Genomic DNA, 19,508 nt, shown 5'->3' with positions numbered 1-19,508 from the left:
TGCAATCAAGGTGCGTTAATAATTACTGGTGACTGGAATGAGAAAGTTGGAAACAAAGGAGAAGATCAATAGTTGGAAAACAAGGCCTTCGTGAGAGAAATGACGCTGGAGATTGCATGATAGAATTTTGCAAGATCAATGACTTCTTCATTGCAAACACCTTTTTTCTACAACATAAACGGCGATTATACATGTGGACCTTACCAGATGGAATACACAGGAGTCAAATTGACTACATCTGTGAAAAACTATGAAGAAGAAGCTTAATATTATCAGTCAGAACAAGGTCAAGAGCCAACCGAGGAACAGACCATCAATTACTCATATGCAAGTTCAAGTTGAAGCTGAAGAAAATTAGAACAAGTCCACGAAAGCCAAAGTACGACTTTGAGTATATGTCACCTGAGCTTAGAGACCATCTCAAGAATAGATTTGAGGCATTGAACACTAATGACCAAAGACCAGATGAGTTTTTGAGATGACATCAAAGACATCATAAATGAAGAAAGCAAAAGGTCATTAAAATGACGGGAAAGAAAGAAAAGACCAAACTGGACGTCAGAAGAGACTCTGAAACTTGCTCTTGAATATAGAGTAGCTAAAGCGAATGGAAGACATGGTGAAGTAAAAGAGCTGAACGCAAGATTTCAAAGGGGAGCTTGAGAAGACAAAGTAAAGTATTACAATGAGATGTGCAAAGACCTGGAGTTAGAAAATGAAAGGAGAAGAACGTGCTCCACATTTCTCAAGCTGAAAGAACTGAAGAAAAAAATTCAAGCCTTGAGTTACAATATCAGAGAATTCTATGGGCAAAATATTGAATGATGAAGGAAGCATCAAAAGAAGACTGAAGGAATACACAGAGTCACTGAGCTGGCAAGAATTGTTTGATGTCCAACCATTTCAGGAGGTAGAATATGATTAAGAACTGATGGTATCCAAGGAAAAAGTCCAAGCTGCATTGAAGGCTCCAGGAACTGACGAAATACCAATTGAGATGTTCCAACAAATGAATGCAATGCTGGAAGCGCTCACTTGTCTACACCAAGAAATTTGGAAGACAGCCACCTGGTCAACCTACTGGAAGTGATCCATGTGAATTCCTATGCCAAAGAAAGGGGATCCAACCGAATGCAGAAATTATTGAATAATATCATTAATATCACACACAAGTAAAATTTGGCTGAAGATAATTAAAAAACAGTTGCAGCAGTACATTGACAGGGAACTGCAAGTTGGATTCAGAAGAGGACGTGGAACCAGGGATATCGTTGCTGATGTCAGATGGATCCTGGCTGAAAGCAGAGAATGCCAGAAGGATGTTTACCTGTGTTTTATTGACTATGCAAAGGCATTTGACTGTGTGGATCATAACAAATTATGTATAACATTGTGAAGAATAGGAATTCCAGAACACTTAATCGTGCTCATGAAGAACCTGTACATAGATCAAGAGGCAGTCATTCGAAGAGAACAAGGGGATATTGCATGGTTTAAAGTCAGGAACAGTGTGCGTCAGGGTTGTATTCTTTCACCATACTTATTCGGTCTGTCTGCTGAGGAAATAATCTGAGAAGCTGGACTGTGTGAAGAAGAATGTGACATCAGGATTAGAGGAAGAGTTGTTAACAACCTGCGTTATCCAGGTGACACAACCTTGGTTGCCGAAAGTGAAGAGGACTTGAAGCACTTATTGATGACAATCAAAGACCACAGCCTTGTGTATGGATTACACCTCAGCCTAAAGAAAACAAAAATCCTCACATCTGGGCCAATAAGCAACATCATAAAAAAGGAGAAAAGATCAAAGTTGTGAAGAATTTCATTTTACTTGGATCCACAATCAATGCCCACGGAAATAGCAGTCAAGAAATCAAATGACATATTGCATTGGGCAAATCTGCTGCAAAAGACTTCTTTAAACTGTTAAAAAGTGAAAATGTCACTTTGAGGACTAAGGTGTGCCTGACCCAAGCCATGGTATTTTCAATAGCATCATATACATGCGAAAGCTGGACAATGAATAGGGAAGACCGAAGAAGAATTGACGCCTTGGAGTTACGGTGTTGGCTTAGAATATTGAATATCCCACGGACTGCCAGAATAACAAACAAGTCTGTCCTGGAAGAAGTACAACCAGAATGCTCCTTAGAAGCAAGGCTGACGAGACTTCATCTCACATACTTTGGACATGTTATTAATAGGGATCAGTCCCTGAAGAAGGATGTCATGCTTGTTAAAGTAGAGGGTCAGTGAAAAAGAGGAAGACCCTCAATGGGATGGATTGACACAGCGGCTGCAACAATGGGCACAAGCATAGCAACGATTGTGGGGATGGCGCAGGACCGGGCAGTGTTCTGTGCTGTTATACAGAGGGTCTCTATGAGTCAACTGACTCACCAGCACCCAACAACAACAACAACCTCAACAACAATCTTTATCAGAGCAGATCACGAGGTCTTTCTCCCACTGAGCCACTGGTGGGCTCAAACCACTAACCTTTCGGTTAGCAAGTGAGCACTTAACCCTTGTATCACCAGGGCTCCTTCCTGAGTTACCTCATATAATCCGTGCTAACCTCTCTGAGGCTCAGTTTCCTCGTTTGTAAAATGACGATTGTAACAGTCGTGAGCCCCATAGGCTTGTTGTGAAGACACAACGCTATCATGTAGAGGACTTTGTGTTCAGTTGTCAGAAGCCTTTGTGATCTTGTGTGATCATCATTATTTCAGAAGGCAGGATAGAATAGTGGCTAAGGGCGGAAGGCTCCAGATTCAGACACCCTGGGTTCAAATCATACCTCTACCACTTACTGGCTGTACAACTTTTGGCAAGTGATTGAATGGCTCTCTGCTCAGTTTCCCCATCTATATGATGCTGAGAAGAATAAGTCCTACTGCATAGTGTTTGAATGAGGGCTAATGAGTCCCTGTTAGCTCTAGGGGGAGCCAGCTGCCATGTACCGACTACCCTGAGGCTGCCATGCTGTGAGGAAGCCCAACTTACATGAAGAGGCCCTGGATTTGAGACACCAAATGGGGAGAATGAGACAAAGAGAGGAAGAGAGAGACACGCCAAGGAACACCAAGGCACCAGACACATAGGAAAAAAAGCTGTCTTGGAAAGATATCTCCAATCCTAGCCAACCCCGCTCATTCTGTGTGGATACATCAGAGGCGAATTCACCCAGCAGAACCCCTCCCGGATGGCTAACCCACAAAATCGTGAGTGTGTGGCTGAAACCCTGGTGGTGTAGTGGTTAAGAATTCAGCTGCTAACCAAAAGGCTGGCAGTTCAAATCCACCAGGCGCTTGTTGGAAACCCTGTGGGGCAGTTCTACTCTGCCCTATAGGGTCGCTATGAGTTGGAATAGACTCCAGGGCAATGGGCAATGGGTAAGCCACTAAGACAAGGCACGTGGGTGGTACAAATGGTTTGTGCTCGACTAGTAACTGAAAGGTTGGCAGTTCAAACCCACTTAGCGGCACTATGGAAGAAAGGCCTGGCAATTCGCTTCTGTAAAGGTGGCAGCCAAGAAAACCTGACGGAGAAAACCCTACTCTGACACACATGGGGTGCTATGAGTTGGAATCAACTTGAAGGCAACGGATTTGCTTTTTTTGTTTGTTTATTTAGTTTAAGCCACCAAGCTCGTTACCTCAGTAAGGGGTAACTAGGATCCTTCTATCACCTCTCTGTATCCTCAGAGTGGCTCTCTGGGGAAGGTGCTAGCTAATACATACCTTTCCTACCCACATCCCTGGATTAACCAAAAACCTACATCCCCTCTGTAAAATATACTAAATGGTACCCAACACTTTAGGAGCCCTGGTGCCACAACAGTTAAACATTCAGCTGCTAACTGAAAGGTTGGTGGTTCAAATCCACCCAGCAGTTCCACGGCAAAAAGACCAGGCAATCTTCTCCAGTAAAGATTACAGCCTAGGAAACCCTATGGGGCAGTTCTACCCTGTCACATGGAGTCTCTATGAGTCAGAATAGACTAGATGGCACCCAACGACAACCCAGAGTTTACTGTGTTTCTCCCCAGTTGGCCTGGGGCCTTTGCCCTTCTGGTCGAACTGAAGATTTGATCCCAAACCTGTTTATGCCAGTTGTGCTTGTCTTGATTAACACACAATTAAACAAAACGTTAACCCATTGCTGTCAGTTGATTCCAACCCATAGCAACCTTATCAGACAGAGTAGACCTGCCCCATAGGGTTTCCAAGGAGCAGCGGGTGGATTCAAACTGCCAACCTTTTAGTTAGCAGCTTAATGCTTAGCCACCGTGCCACCAGGGCTCCAACATGTATATGTATATATACACACACACACACACACTAAAACCTGTGAAAGCTGGAACCTGTGTAAGGCAGAAGCCTGTCAGAGAAGGAAAACTCAAATATTTTCCACTGACAGAGACAGAGAAGTGGTAAGATTGCACCCTGTGAAAGGCAGAAAACTTGTGAGACCTGGAAAAACAAGGCGGTCCTGTCGAGTTCTAGCTCTCAAAGGTTTCATAGTGTTGCTCTGAGTCGTAATTAACTCAATTGCACACAACAGCAATATATACATATTTTATAATTCTTCACTTTAGTCTAGATTGGATAACCTAAGAGGACTTCTTCTCTTTTATCCCCATTTTACAGGTGGGAAAACTGAGGCCCAGGGAGGTTGGGAAGGGGAAGGAGTTGGGCCTGGAACTCAGGTCTGTCTGGTCAGAAGTCCTGTTTGAAGCCCCAGGGACTCCAGGCTGGGGTAGGACCCAGAGTGGTTTTTCTCTTGGGAGCTTCTTTTGGGAGGTGACACTTGTAGAAAGCCCTAGAACCACTTACCCTGGAAACTGGGGAAGTAGGTGGCCAGGTGGGAGGTGGGGATCTTCTCCTCAAGGATGTCAGTCTTGTTGAGGAAGAGGATGACAGATGTGCTTTTGAACCAGGGCAGTTCCAGGATGGTGCCGAACAAGGCCAGGCTCTCCTTCATGCGGTTCTGGGTTGGAGACACAGACACGTTAGTGCTCCAGTCAGCTAGCTCCGTCTTTACAGGGAACCCTCGTCCACGTGGACATGTGTCCCTTCCTGCCCTGCTGGGCCTGAGGGGGTGTGCCCATGTTTCTGTGTGGCCAGCTGCCTGACATGGCTTTGTGCCCACCCTCAGCTTGTGTGCCCGCTGTGCCTGGACACGTGTGGTCGCTGAGCTGGGTCTGTGGTTGGGGGTCTGGGTGTCCTTCCTGAATGTGCACTGTCTGTGGCTTTCTCTCTGGACCCAGCTGTGTGTTGTATATCTGGTCGCATCTTTGCCTGTGCCCCCCGTGAGGCTGCACATCCATGTGTGATGACCGTCTGAGTGGATCTGAGTGCCTGGGAATGTCTTTGTCTGCGTAGCTGGGGATGGCCCCCGTGTCTGGTTTTGGCCACAATCTTCTGGCTGTATGTATTTCTGTCACGTATAAGTAAGATGTGGTCTTGGATACGTGGCTGAATTCTAGGAAGAGGCGTGTCAGAATGACCCAGAATTCATTCGACCTGATTCCCTCTGAAAGCTGAAATTCTCACATTTGAACCTCAGAGCCCCAAACCGTGTGAAACTTTAACCCCTGAAGGTACACATCCCTTAGATAATCACTTTTCTGACTTGCACATTTGGGTGTTAATTAGGAGGAAAGGAGAGAGGTTCACACCTACAGAAGAGCCACCTCCAGCCTTTCCGAGTCAAGGCAACAATGTGACTGTAGAAAGTGTCCAGTCTTCCTGCGCGAGGCTGTGAGGGCCCGTGAGGGGCCGTGAGGGCTGTGAGGGCTGTGAGGGGCCGTGAGGGGCCCTGAGGGCCGTGAGGGGCCCTGAGGGCTGTGAGGGCTGTGAGGGGCCGTGAGGGGCCGTGAGGGTTGTGAGGGCTGTGAGGGGCCGTGAGGGTTGTGAGGGCTGTGAGGGGCCGTGAGAGGCCGTGAGGGCTTTGAGGGGCCGTGAGGGGCCCTGAGGGGCCGTGAGGGGCCCTGAGGGCTGTGAGGGGCCATGAGGGGCTGTGAGGGCTGTAAGGGGCCCTGAGGGCCGTGAGGGCCGTGAGGGGCCGTGAGGGGCCGTGAGGGGCCGTGAGGGCTGTGAGGGGCCGTGAGCGCTGTGAGGGCTGTGAGGGGCCCTGAGGGCTGTGAGGGCTGTGAGGGGCCGTGAGGGGCCGTGAGGGGCCGTGAGGGGCCCTGAGGGCTGTGAGGGCCGTGAGGGGCCCTGAGGGCTGTGAGGGCCATGAGGGGCCGTGAGGGGCCCTGAGGGGCCCTGAGGGGCCATGAGGGCCGTGAGGGGCCCTGAGGGCCGTGAGGGCCATGAGGGGCCGTAAGGGCTGTGAGGGGCCCTGAGGGGCCCTGAGGGGCCATGAGGGCCGTGAGGGGCCCTGAGGGCCGTGAGGGCCATGAGGGGCCGTAAGGGCTGTGAGGGGCCATGAGGGGCCGTGAGGGGCCGTGAGGGCTGTGAGGGGCCCTGAGGGCTGTGAGGGCTGTGAGGGGCCCTGAGGGCTGTGAGGGCTGTGAGGGGCCGTGAGGGGCCGTGAGGGGCCATGAGGGTTGTGAGGGCTGTGAGGGCTGTGAGGGGCCGTGAGGGACGTGAGGGACGTGAGGGTTGTGAGGGCTGTGAGGGGCCGTGAGGGGCCCTGAGGGCCGTGAGGGGCCGTGAGGGGCCCTGAGGGCTGTGAGGGCTGTGAGGGGCCGTGAGGGGCCGTGAGGGCCGTGAGGGGCCGTGAGGGCCGTGAGGGGCCGTGAGGGCCGTGAGGGGCCGTGAGGGCCGTGAGGGGCCCTGAGGGCCGTGAGGGCCGTGAGGGGCCATGAGGGCCGTGAGGGGCCGTGAGGGCCGTGAGGGGCCGTGAGGGGCCGTGAGGGGCCCTGAGGGCCGTGAGGGGCCGTGAGGGGCCGTGAGGGGCCCTGAGGGCCGTGAGGGGCCCTGAGGGCTGTGAGGGGCCGTGAGGGGCCGTGAGGAGCCCTGAGGGCCGTGAGGGCTGTGAGGGGCCGTGAGGGGCCGTGAGGGCCGTGAGGGGCCCTGAGGGCCGTGAGGGCTGTGAGGGGCCGTGAGGGGCCGTGAGGGCCGTGAGGGGCCCTGAGGGCCGTGAGGGCCGTGAGGGGCCATGAGGGCCGTGAGGGGCCGTGAGGGCCGTGAGGGGCCCTGAGGGCTGTGAGGGCTGTGAGGGGCCGTGAGGGGCCGTGAGGGTTGTGAGGGCTGTGAGGGGCCGTGAGGGTTGTGAGGGCTGTGAGGGGCCGTGAGAGGCCGTGAGGGCTTTGAGGGGCCGTGAGGGGCCCTGAGGGGCCGTGAGGGGCCCTGAGGGCTGTGAGGGGCCATGAGGGGCTGTGAGGGCTGTAAGGGGCCCTGAGGGCCGTGAGGGCCGTGAGGGGCCGTGAGGGCTGTGAGGGGCCCTGAGGGCTGTGAGGGCTGTGAGGGGCCCTGAGGGCTGTGAGGGCTGTGAGGGGCCGTGAGGGGCCGTGAGGGGCCATGAGGGTTGTGAGGGCTGTGAGGGGCCGTGAGGGACGTGAGGGACGTGAGGGTTGTGAGGGCTGTGAGGGGCCGTGAGGGGCCCTGAGGGCCGTGAGGGGCCGTGAGGGGCCCTGAGGGCTGTGAGGGCTGTGAGGGGCCGTGAGGGGCCGTGAGGGCCGTGAGGGGCCATGAGGGCCGTGAGGGGCCGTGAGGGCCGTGAGGGGCCGTGAGGGCCGTGAGGGGCCCTGAGGGCCGTGAGGGCCGTGAGGGGCCATGAGGGCCGTGAGGGGCCGTGAGGGCCGTGAGGGGCCGTGAGGGGCCGTGAGGGGCCCTGAGGGCCCGTGAGGGGCCGTGAGGGGCCGTGAGGGCCGTGAGGGGCCGTGAGGGGCCGTGAGGGGCCGTGAGGGGCCGTGAGGGGCCGTGAGGGGCCCTGAGGGCTGTGAGGGGCCGTGAGGGGCCGTGAGGAGCCCTGAGGGCCGTGAGGGCTGTGAGGGGCCGTGAGGGGCCGTGAGGGCCGTGAGGGGCCCTGAGGGCCGTGAGGGCTGTGAGGGGCCGTGAGGGGCCGTGAGGGCCGTGAGGGGCCCTGAGGGCTGTGAGGGCTGTGAGGGGCCGTGAGGGCCGTGAGGGGCCCTGAGGGCCGTGAGGGCCGTGAGGGGCCATGAGGGCCGTGAGGGGCCGTGAGGGCCGTGAGGGGCCGTGAGGAGCCGTGAGGGGCCCTGAGGGCCGTGAGGGGCCCTGAGGGCCGTGAGGGGCCGTGAGGGCCGTGAGGGGCCGTGAGGGCCGTGAGGGGCCGTGAGGGCCGTGAGGGGCCGTGAGGGTTGTGAGGGCTGTGAGGGGCCGTGAGGGTTGTGAGGGCTGTGAGGGGCCGTGAGAGGCCGTGAGGGCTTTGAGGGGCCGTGAGGGGCCCTGAGGGGCCGTGAGGGGCCCTGAGGGCTGTGAGGGGCCATGAGGGGCTGTGAGGGCTGTAAGGGGCCCTGAGGGCCGTGAGGGCCGTGAGGGGCCGTGAGGGGCCGTGAGGGGCCGTGAGGGCTGTGAGGGGCCGTGAGCGCTGTGAGGGCTGTGAGGGGCCCTGAGGGCTGTGAGGGCTGTGAGGGGCCGTGAGGGGCCGTGAGGGGCCCTGAGGGCTGTGAGGGCCGTGAGGGGCCCTGAGGGCTGTGAGGGCCATGAGGGGCTGTGAGGGCCGTGAGGGGCCCTGAGGGCTGTGAGGGCCGTGAGGGGCCGTGAGGGGCCCTGAGGGGCCCTGAGGGGCCATGAGGGCCGTGAGGGGCCCTGAGGGCCGTGAGGGCCATGAGGGGCCGTAAGGGCTGTGAGGGGCCCTGAGGGGCCCTGAGGGGCCATGAGGGCCGTGAGGGGCCCTGAGGGCCGTGAGGGCCATGAGGGGCCGTAAGGGCTGTGAGGGGCCATGAGGGGCCGTGAGGGGCCGTGAGGGCTGTGAGGGGCCCTGAGGGCTGTGAGGGCTGTGAGGGGCCCTGAGGGCTGTGAGGGCTGTGAGGGGCCGTGAGGGGCCGTGAGGGGCCATGAGGGTTGTGAGGGCTGTGAGGGCTGTGAGGGGCCGTGAGGGACGTGAGGGACGTGAGGGTTGTGAGGGCTGTGAGGGGCCGTGAGGGGCCCTGAGGGCTGTGAGGGGCCGTGAGGGGCCCTGAGGGGCCGTGAGGGGCCGTGAGGGCCGTGAGGGGCCATGAGGGCCGTGAGGGGCCGTGAGGGCCGTGAGGGGCCGTAAGGGCCGTGAGGGGCCCTGAGGGCCGTGAGGGCCGTGAGGGGCCATGAGGGCCGTGAGGGGCCGTGAGGGGCCGTGAGGGGCCGTGAGGGGCCCTGAGGGCCGTGAGGGGCCCTGAGGGCCGTGAGGGGCCGTGAGGGGCCGTGAGGGGCCGTGAGGGCCGTGAGGGGCCGTGAGGGGCCGTGAGGGCCGTGAGGGGCCGTGAGGGCCGTGAGGGGCCCTGAGGGCTGTGAGGGGCCGTGAGGGGCCGTGAGGAGCCCTGAGGGCCGTGAGGGCTGTGAGGGGCCGTGAGGGGCCGTGAGGGCCGTGAGGGGCCCTGAGGGCCGTGAGGGCTGTGAGGGGCCGTGAGGGGCCGTGAGGGCCGTGAGGGGCCCTGAGGGCTGTGAGGGCTGTGAGGGGCCGTGAGGGCCGTGAGGGGCCCTGAGGGCCGTGAGGGCCGTGAGGGGCCATGAGGGCCGTGAGGGGCCGTGAGGGCCGTGAGGGGCCGTGAGGAGCCGTGAGGGGCCCTGAGGGCCGTGAGGGGCCCTGAGGGCCGTGAGGGGCCGTGAGGGCCGTGAGGGGCCGTGAGGGCCGTGAGGGGCCCTGAGGGCCGTGAGGGCCGTGAGGGGCCATGAGGGCCGTGAGGGCCGTGAGGGGCCATGAGGGCCGTGAGGGGCCATGAGGGGCCGTGAGGGGCCCTGAGGGCTGTGAGGGGCCGTGAGGGGCCGTGAGGAGCCCTGAGGGCCGTGAGGGCCGTGAGGGGCCGTGAGGGCCGTGAGGGGCCCTGAGGGCTGTGAGGGCTGTGAGGGGCCGTGAGGGCCGTGAGGGGCCCTGAGGGCTGTGAGGGCTGTGAGGGCTGTGAGGGCTGTGAGGGCTGTGAGGGCTGTGAGGGGCCCTGAGGGCTGTGAGGGGCTGTGCATGTATATTTGCATGTGTGTTTGCAGGCCCGTGTCCCTGGGCTTGGGTGTTCCTGCGTGGGAGCACGTGACTGTGGATCCGTGTCTGTGACTCCCCCGAGGCTGTGTCTGTGAACAGGTGTAACTGTTCTAACTGTTCGAGGGTTTCTTGGGAGGAGCCGCTCTGAGCTTGAGCCCCTGGTGGGCAGGAATTTCCACGTGCCCGGTTGGTGTGTGTGGGTGTGTGAGTGTGTGTCTGGGATATCTAGTTGCGTGTGTTTGTGCATGTGTGTGTGTGTTGCGGGTGTCGGTTGAGAGTGTGTGCACGTGTCCGGTCATGTGTGTGTCTGGTTGAGTGTGCGTGTGTGTGTACTCATGTGCGTGTGTCTGTGTCTGAGATACCTGGTTGAGTGTGTGTCTGGGGTGTCAGCTGAGTGTGTGTGTGTGCACACACGTGTGTCTGTATGTGTACCGGGGCTCCCCTCTGTAACTGCTGTGGGTCTGCGTCTTGGGGCTTCCTGCTCAGAGCAGGGTCCCAGGGCTGCAGGGGGAGGCCCCTAACCTCCTGGTTGTTCTCCTCCAGGCACTGGTCGTACTCGCTCAGCGAGGCCAGGTAGATGAGTGCAATCACGTTCTCAAAGCAGTGGATCCACTTCTTGCGCTCCGACTTCTGGCCCCCGACGTCCACGATCCTACAGGACACCCCGTTTCAGCTCCAGGGTTGAATCAGCACCCCAGACCCTAGTCAGGCCCAGGCACCCCAACACCAACGATAACAACAGCAAGACCATGGGACTCTTCACATATATCCTGTGGATTGCCGCCAGGCACCCCCATAAGGCAGGTGTAAACGTCATCCCCATTTTACAGATGAGGAAACCGGGGCTCATCAGGGAGGAGAGAGAAGACTTTGCCTAAACTTCCCCAACCCTGAGCTGCCTGCTTTCTCCTCGCCCCCCAGTAGAGGGCACCAGTCAGACAGAGCTGGTGTCTCTCTGGTGTGACTCAGGAAAGATGGCCTTGCCTCTGCAGAGCTCAGTTTACCCCTCAGTAAAACTGGTATGAGAGTCTCCACTCAGGGGCACAGGTGGCAGCGAAGGCTATTCTGACAGCAGACATCCTCCACTCTGTGTGTGGCCCAGGGCAGGGCCCAGCCTCCGCCCCCACACGCCGCAACAAAAGCCTGAGACCTCCTCCCTTCCTGTTCCCTCTTCTAAGAAATGTGGGTCACTGATAGCAGGCTACGTCATTTCCCCCAGGGATGCGACCGTTACTCAGGCGGCCTGACGGGAAATGCCAGAACTGAGGCTTGGGAGGAGACCAGAAACCTCAGAGCAAGAAGGGACTTGCCCATTTTACAGGAGGGGAAACCAAGGCCAGGGATCCAGTGGCTGGGCTCTGTCCAGGCCTGAGCATCCTGGTTCCCAAGACCAACCGCTCTCACTTGTCTTCAGACTCCCTGGAACCCCATATCCCAAGGGGGTTGAGGGAGTACAGGGGTAGAGATTGGGTAGGTTTTGAAGCTGAGGTCAGCTACCTGATGGTCAAAGGACTTTGGGCCAGTTACCTCCCCTCCAAGGCTCAGTTTCCTCTGAGATGTCACTCTAGTCATTAGACTCAGCCCCAAAACATATTCAACGCTCTCCCCAACCTACAAATAACCCCTCAGCCCAACTTCCCTGTGAACATCCTCCATCTCCTAACTGTTCTATCCATTCATCCAGCCATCCATCTGCCCACCCATCCATTCATTCATCCATCCATCCACCCACCCACCCACTCTTCCATCCATCCATCCATCCATCCATCCACCTATCCACCCACTCACCCACCCATCTATTCATCTATCCATCTTGCCTTCCATCTATCCATTCATCCATCTATCCACCCATCCATCCACCCACCACCCAACCATCTATTCACCCATCCTTCCTTCCTTCCATCCATCCACCTATCCATCCACTCATCCATCTATCCACTCATCCACCCATCCATCTACCATCCATCCATCCACCCATCCACTCACCCACCCATCTATCCATCCACTCATTCACCCACCCACCCTTCTACCCATACACCCACTCATTCATCCACCCATCTATCCATCCAGTCATCCGTCCATCCTTCTGCCCACCCACCCACATTCACCAGCTCCCACTCTGACCTTGAGCTGATCACTAGAGAAACAAGAGAACCAAACTTGGCTCTAACTTGTGGACTCTCCTTCCACTGGAGGAAGTGTTTGGAAAGAGGGACAAAGTACTGGGGGACTGAACACAATCCCTGTCTCCATGCATTGCCTCACATCCCTCCTTAGGAACCTGTCATCAACCTACAAGCAGACCCTAGAGGGTCACGACTAGGGAACTCCTTACTCACCCTTCAATGCCCCAATACACATGCCCCTTCTCCTGGAGCTCCCCTACACCTTGTTTATCCCTCTGTCCCAGTCCTAACCATGGGGATGGAGGTGTCTATGTAGTTTTGCCTCCTCTAGCCTGACAGCTCCTTGAGGGCTAAGACTGTGGAACTCTTATTCATCCCTCAGAGCCCTACCTCCCTTGCCCCTCTTATAGGTGGGCCTGGCTGAGTGCTCACCGTAGGTTGGTTTTCTGCACAGAGAAGCAGTATTCATTGATGCCAGTGGTGGGCATGCGGCTGCGGAGCACATCCTGTGCCGTGGGGATGTAGCCCTCCTCAGTGATGCGTTCCAGGTGGGACAGGTAGCTGTGGAGCAAGGAGCCCTGAGGCCTGGCTTGTGGCCTCCTGTTGCTTCTCAGACCCCCACCCAGGGCCCAGAGAGGATGCTCCCAGGGGAGGAGAGCCCCCCGCTCTGGGTTCTGTAGGTGACCAGGAGCACCCCCTGCAGCAGTGGGAGCATCACTGAGAAGCAGTTTTTCCTGGAGCAGCGTGGCCCCAGGAACAGCGAGATGTCTAGAGCATGTCACCAGGAAGCGGTGTCACTCCAGTAGAGCTGCAGCCCCACAGCAGCTCAGCACCAAGAACAGGGAGAGACCAGGAATGGTCCCAGGCAGCAAAGCACCCCAAACGATCCAATGTTACCCCAAGAACAGCAGCGCTCCAGGAGCCACAGGGACAGCGTCACCTCAGAACAGTGTTACCCCAGAACAGGGTTCCCCAGAACAGTGTTACCCCAGAACAGGGTTCCCCAAAACAGTGTTACCCCAGAACAGGGTCGCCCAGGAACAGTGTACCTCAGGAGCAACATCACCCCAGAGGTGATATCACCCCAGGAGGAGCATCACCCCAACAACAGGGTTACCCCAAGAACAGCATCACCCCAAGACCAGGGTTACCCCAGGAGCAGTGTAGCCCCAGAAGCAATATCAGCCTGGAGCAGATCACCCCGCTGTCTGTGTCCAACATCTTTCCCCAGCCATGGGGAGTGGTCCCCTGGGGCGGGGTTGGCAACTTCTCCCTCTGGCCATGCCCAGTGCTCCCTTCCCGTCGCCCTCCTGGCCCGTCCCCCATGGAGCCCAGACTTACTACATGGCTGAGTCCAGCAGGTGGAACTCATGCCGCCGCTCATAGCAGGTGCGGATGCCCGGGTCCTTCCACAGCCACTGCATGGCCAGTGCTTGGCGCTTCTCGAATGTGGTCACTTTGTAGGGGTCCTGCTTCATGACCAGGCTGGCGTGGTGCTGGGGGGTGGGTGGGCAGGTCAGAGCTACCCTTCCGGGCATCTCCGAAAGTCTCCTCTCCCCTCCTATTATGGGGTGAATTGTGTCCCCAAAACACATGTTCAATGTACATGTGAAGATTGTTGACATGGCAAACATTCTGAGGCCTAGGTAACAAATAGGTATATCACAGTGAAAAAAAAAAGGTATCTAAAAATATTAAAAATAAGTCCCTAGGTGGCACAAACATTTAAGCTCTGGACTACTGGCAGAAAGATTGGAGGTTTGAATCCACCCAGATGTGCCTTGGAAGAAAGGCCTGGCAACCTGCTTCCAAAAGATCACAGCCTTGAAAATCCCATGGAGCAGTTCTACTCTGCACACATGGGGTCGCCATAATTTGGAATCGAATCAAGAGCAACTAACAACAATGTTCAATTAATCATCAATTAAAAAAATAAACCAACTAATTATCGGTTTTGTGAACACTTTGCCATTTATGTTTAATTATGATGCATAACTGATTATGCATATCCCTAAATGTATTGGATTTAAAATATGTATATGTTCAAGTCCTCCCCCTGGTACCTGCAAACATGACCTTATTTGGAAATAGGGTCTTTGAAGAAGTTATTGTTAAGTTAATATAATGTCATTCGGCCATGGGAAATGGAGGCTCTAGGGGGTACACGGCCCTGCTCTAGGGGAGCCTGAGCGGGGACAGAGCCCTGCTCTAGGGGAGTCTGAGGGGGGACACGGCTCTGCTCTAGGGAATCCTGAGGGGAACAGAGCTCTGCTCTAGGGGAGCCTGAGGGAGAGACACCACCCTGCTCTAGGGAATCCTGAGGGGGGACACGGCCCTGGTCTAGGGGAGCCTGAGGGGAACAGGGCTCTGCTCTAGGGGAGCCTGAGGGGGGACAGGGCCCTGCTCTAGGGTAGTCTGAGGGGGTACAGGGCCCTGCTCCAGGGAATCCTGAGGGGGGACACGGCCCTGCTCTAGGGGAGCCTGGGGCAACATGGCCTTGCTCTAGGGAAATCTGAGGGAGACACAGCCCTGCTCCAGGGAAGCCTGAGAGGTGACAGGGCCCTGACCTAGGGGAGCCTGAGGGGGAGATACTTCCCTGCTCTAGGGGAGCCTGAGGGGGGACAGGGCCCTGCTCTAGGGGAGCCTGAGAGGGGGACATGGCCCTGCTCTAGGGGAGCCTGAGGGGGAGACACTGCCCTGCTCTAGGGGAGCCTGAGGGGGGACAGGGCCCTGCTCTAGGGAATCCTGAGAGGGTACAGGGCCCTGCTCTAGGGTAGTCTGAGGGGGGACAGGGCCCTGCTCCAGGGGATCCTGAGGGGGGACACGGCCCTGCTCTAGGGGAGCCTGAGGGGGGACACGGACCTGCTCTAGAGGAGCCTGGGGCAACATGGCCTTGCTCTAGGGAAATCTGAGGGAGACACAGACCTGCTCCAGGGAAGCCTGAGAGGTGACACGGCTCTGACCTAGGGGAGCCTGAGGGGGAGATACTTCCCTGCTCTAGGGGAGCCTGAGGGGGGACAGGGCCCTGCTCTAGGGGAGCCTGAGGGGGGACACGGCTCTGCTCTAGGGGAGCCTGAGGGGGGACAGGGCCCTGCCCTGGCGTCTGAAGGAGACATGGCGGTCGGGCTCACCTTGCTCTCAGGCCTGCCGAAGGGGATCTGCAGCCGGTCCATGGCCTCGATCATGGCCTGCATGGAGATGAAGATGTTCTGGTAGACCAGTGGCCGGAAGCCCTGGCGGTCCTCCTCCGAGTAGCCCGCCCCGTGGATAATCCGCATCTGCTTGATGAACGTGCTCTTCCCGCTCTCGCCGGGGCCTGTGGGGGTGCCATGATCACTCAGCTCTCCACGCTGAGATCCCCCCAGAGACACCCGCATCAGCAAGCACAGGCCACTAAGGGCCACAACCTGCATCCACTCAGGCGGTGGCCGCCTGAGTTCAAACCCCTGCTCTGGGCCCTGGGTGAGCCACTTCCCCTCTCTGTGCCTCAGTTTCCCCATGTGTAACACCTGGGTGGCCATCTGTTGTTATTAGGTGCCATAGAGTCGGCCCCCATGCACACCAGGACGAAAGGCTGTTCAGTCCCATTCCATCCCGTGATTGGTTGTGGATCAGACCATGTGATCCGTAAGGTTTTCATTGGCTGATTTTCAGAAGTAGATAGCCAGGCCTTTCTTCTGAGTCTGTCTGAGTCTGGAAGCTCTCCTGAAACCTGTTCAGCATCAGAGAAACACACATGCCTCCACTGACAGACGGGTGGCGGCGGCACGTGGGGTGCATTGGCCAGGAAACGAGCCCTGGTCTCCTGCCTGGAAGGTGAGAATTCAACCACTGAGCCACCACCGCCTCCGCCCTGCCTTGTGAAGTTGACTTGAGGAATAAATAAGTTCACGGTAAAGTGTCTGCAGCAGGGGTCAGGCAAACTCCGGCCCACGGGCAGAATCTTTTGTATGGCCAGCCAGCTTTTATGTTTTTTTTTAAAAAATTTTTTTCAATACTTTTTGTGGTTGTGGTTTTTATATTTTTAAGTGCTTGAATTAAAAGAAGACTATTTCTTGACACATGAAAACTCTTTGAAATTCCTATTTCAGTGTCCATCAATAAAGTTTTATTAGCACACGGCCATGTCCATTCGTTGATGTATTGATGTATAGCATTCGTGCTAAAAGGCTGAGTTGGGCCGTCGAGACAGAGACTGTCTAGCCCATGAAGCCGAAAATATTGACTTTCTGGCCCTTTATAGAAAGTGTGCTGACCCCTGGGTTAGAGCAGAGACTTGGAGCTGGGCAGGGTTAGGGACACGAAGAGCAGGGAACAGACTGCCAGGGTCAGGAGCTTGGTGTTTTTTCTGTAGGAAAGTTATTCTCTCCTCTCTCCCTTTCTCAAGTTACCACACCCTTCCTGAGACACAGTTTTAAACAAAACCGTGAGGTAATAAATGTAAAAGATGGGGCCCTTGGGGTTGAAGCGGGGCTGGGTTCCTCTTCCCTGGGGAGCTCCCTGGGGCTCTCAGACTCCGATGCTTATAACCATGCCTGGCACAGAGTTGAAATTCCTGGGTGGTGCAAATGGTTAGCCCTGGGCTGGTAAGTGAAAGGTTGGTGGTTCAAGTCCACCCAGAGGCACTCAGAAGAAAGGCCTAGAGGTCTACTTCTGAAAACTCAGCCATTGAAAACCCTGTGGAGCACAGTTCCCCTCTGACACACAAGGGGGCGCCACGAGTCGGCGTTGACTCGGCAGTAATGGGTTTGGTTTTTGGCACACAGTAAAAGCTACATGTGTTCACTATTATTATTATTATTACTTCCCATGTAATAACAATGGTGTTGTTGGGGGCCATCAAGTCAAGTCCAACTTACGGCGACCCTATATGACAGAGTAGAATTGCCCCATAGGGTTTCCTAGGCTGTAATCTTCATGGGAGCAAATCTCCAGGTCTTTTCTCCCCCTGCTGGGTTTGAACCACCAACCTTTTGGTTAGCAGCTGCGTGCTTAACCATTATACCACGAGAAACCCGTTACCCGTTGCCATCTAGCCAGTTTCAACTCATAACAACCCTATAGGAGAGAATAGACCTGCCCCATAGGGTTTCCGAGAAATGCCTGGTGGATTTGAACTGCCAACCTTTCAGTTAGCAGCCATAGCTCTTAACCACTATGCCACCAGGGTTTTCTTGCACCACCAGGGCTCCTTATATATGATAATAAGAAGAAGAAATATTACTTCCTACAGTATTTTCCTGTAATAATAATTATTATTGCTATTTGCTATAATAATTTCAGGTGGAGAAAATGTTATGAAGGAGATAAGGCAGGATAAGTAGGATAAGTGGCAGCTGAGTGGTCAAGGAAGGCTTCTTATCAGAGGTGCCTTGTGAGGTTGAGATCTAAAGGTGGGGAAGGCAGCTATCATGCCTGGATCTAGGGAAGGGTGTTCCAGGCAGAGGCAACAGCCCGTGCAAAGGCCCTGAGGCAGAAACGGGCCTGGTGAGTTGGAGGAACAGAGAGGAAGCCTATGTGGCTGGAGCGGAGTGAGCGAGGGGGAGAGAGGAGGACGGGAGGGCAGGGAGGGGACGAGGCAGGTCTTGCAGGGCCCTGTGGACCACAGGGAGGACTTGGTCTTTTACTGAGGGAGGTAGGAGCCCTGGAGGCTGTGAGAAGAGGAGGGATTGAACTGACTCAGGTGCTCGGGGGCACTCTTTGGCTGCTGTGGGGAAGACAGACTGTGGGGGACGAGGGTGAGAGCTGGGGACCAGATAGAGGCTACCGCACTGGTCTAGGTGGGCCATGATGGGGCTGGTCCAGGTAGCCACCGTGGAGGAAAGAAGAGGACACATTTGAGACATATTTGGAGGCAGAATCACCATGGCCTTGGTGACAGATCAAACAAAGAGGGGAGAGGGGTCTTTGAAGGGCTGGCTACAGAATTTGGGGGAGGGGGACCTCTGCTGGCCCTTGGTCTGTTGTAATAATACTCAAAACTCCAAGAGCCCAGGACTTCCCCTGAAAGTACCTTTTAACTAAATAGCGGATTAGCTCAAAGTCCAGAATGTCACCCTTGAGAACTGCTCTTTTAAAATTTATCCGTATGAAACCAAATGGACAACAGCTACTGCAAAGCACAGATGAGAAGTTTGGGGGCAGGGGGTGAAACAGCTAGGTGGAAATAAGAATGCCGGCACAAACTGAAGAATGTCACCAACCTCGCGGAATATTACATACAGAAATAGTTGAATGGTAACCTATTTGACTGTGTAGAAACCAAACCCACTGTCGTAGCGTTGATTCTGACTCGTAGCGACCCTACAGGACAGTGGAGAACTGCCCCATAGGGTTTCCAAGCATGTCACTTTAAGGATTAAGGTGACCCAAGGCATGGTGTGTTCAATTACCTCATATGCATGTGAAAGCTGGACAATGAGAAAGGAAAACCAAAGGATGGATGTCTTTGAATTATGGCGTTGGTGAAGAATATTGAATATACCACGGACTGCCAGAAGAAGGAACAAATCTGTCTTGGAAGAAGTACGGCCAGAAAGCTCCTTAGAAGTGAGGATGGCGAGATTTCATCTCACGTGATTTGGACGTGTTGTCAGGAGGGATCAGTCCCTGGAGAAGGACATCATGCTTGGCAGAGTACAGGGTCAGCAAAAAAGAGGAAGACCCTCAACGAGGTGGATTGACACAGTGGCTGCAACAATGAGCTCAAGCATAACAATGATTGTGAGGATGGCGCAGGACTGGGCAGTGTTTCGTTCTGTTGTGTGTAGAGTCACTGTGAGTCAGAATGGACCCGAGGGCACCTAACAACAACAACAACAGTCTTTAAGGAAGCAGACTGCCACATCTTTCTCCCAAGAAGCAGCTGGTGGGTTCTTTCAAGCCTCGGACCTTTCAGTTAGCAGCTGAGCACTTAACCACTGTACTGCCAGGGTTCTCTTTGCTGTGTGTACTTTCACCAAAAATAAAATATTAAAAACAAAAAAAAGAGAGAGCCCAAGACTTGAAGCTCAAAGACTAAGGCTAGCTCCCTATTGCCAAAACTCTGAAATCCCAAGATGGTCCCTTAGCCTCTGTTTTCTCATCTGCAAAATGGGTATAGTGTGCCTGGAGGCTCCTGTTGGACACTGGCCACAGGAGGCTCAGGGTGAGGATTCCTTCCTGCCTCCCCCAGGATGTGAAGTCGGTGTCGGAGGTGGGGAGGTTGGCACAGGAGGAACTGGAACAAGCAGAAAAAAGGGAAGGGGTGACCCGACTGGAGCCCAGAATGAGGAAACAGGAGGAAGCAGAAGGGGA

At 55.7% G+C, this 19,508-nt stretch overlaps 1 protein-coding gene across 1 annotated transcript in view; it reads right to left on the bottom strand.

Annotated features, from left to right (window-relative positions):
* GNA15 (G protein subunit alpha 15) overlaps positions 1-19,508 on the bottom strand; it is a 32,580-nt gene that overhangs the window by 3,932 nt on the left and 9,140 nt on the right. The window contains exons 2-6 of the mRNA XM_049876367.1: positions 15,344-15,528; positions 13,554-13,708; positions 12,645-12,773; positions 10,609-10,738; positions 4,839-4,992 (exon numbers count right to left, since the gene is read on the bottom strand). Of these exons, the coding sequence (XP_049732324.1) occupies positions 4,839-4,992; positions 10,609-10,738; positions 12,645-12,773; positions 13,554-13,708; positions 15,344-15,528 (753 nt within the window). The remainder of the gene's footprint in view (positions 1-4,838; positions 4,993-10,608; positions 10,739-12,644; positions 12,774-13,553; positions 13,709-15,343; positions 15,529-19,508) is intronic.

Source organism: Elephas maximus, chromosome 3 (assembly GCF_024166365.1).
Source record: "Elephas maximus indicus isolate mEleMax1 chromosome 3, mEleMax1 primary haplotype, whole genome shotgun sequence".
Classification (NCBI taxonomy): Eukaryota; Metazoa; Chordata; class Mammalia; order Proboscidea; family Elephantidae; genus Elephas; species Elephas maximus.
The sequence above is the reverse complement of the archived record's forward strand: the minus strand, read 5'-3'. Positions and strand labels throughout refer to the sequence as shown.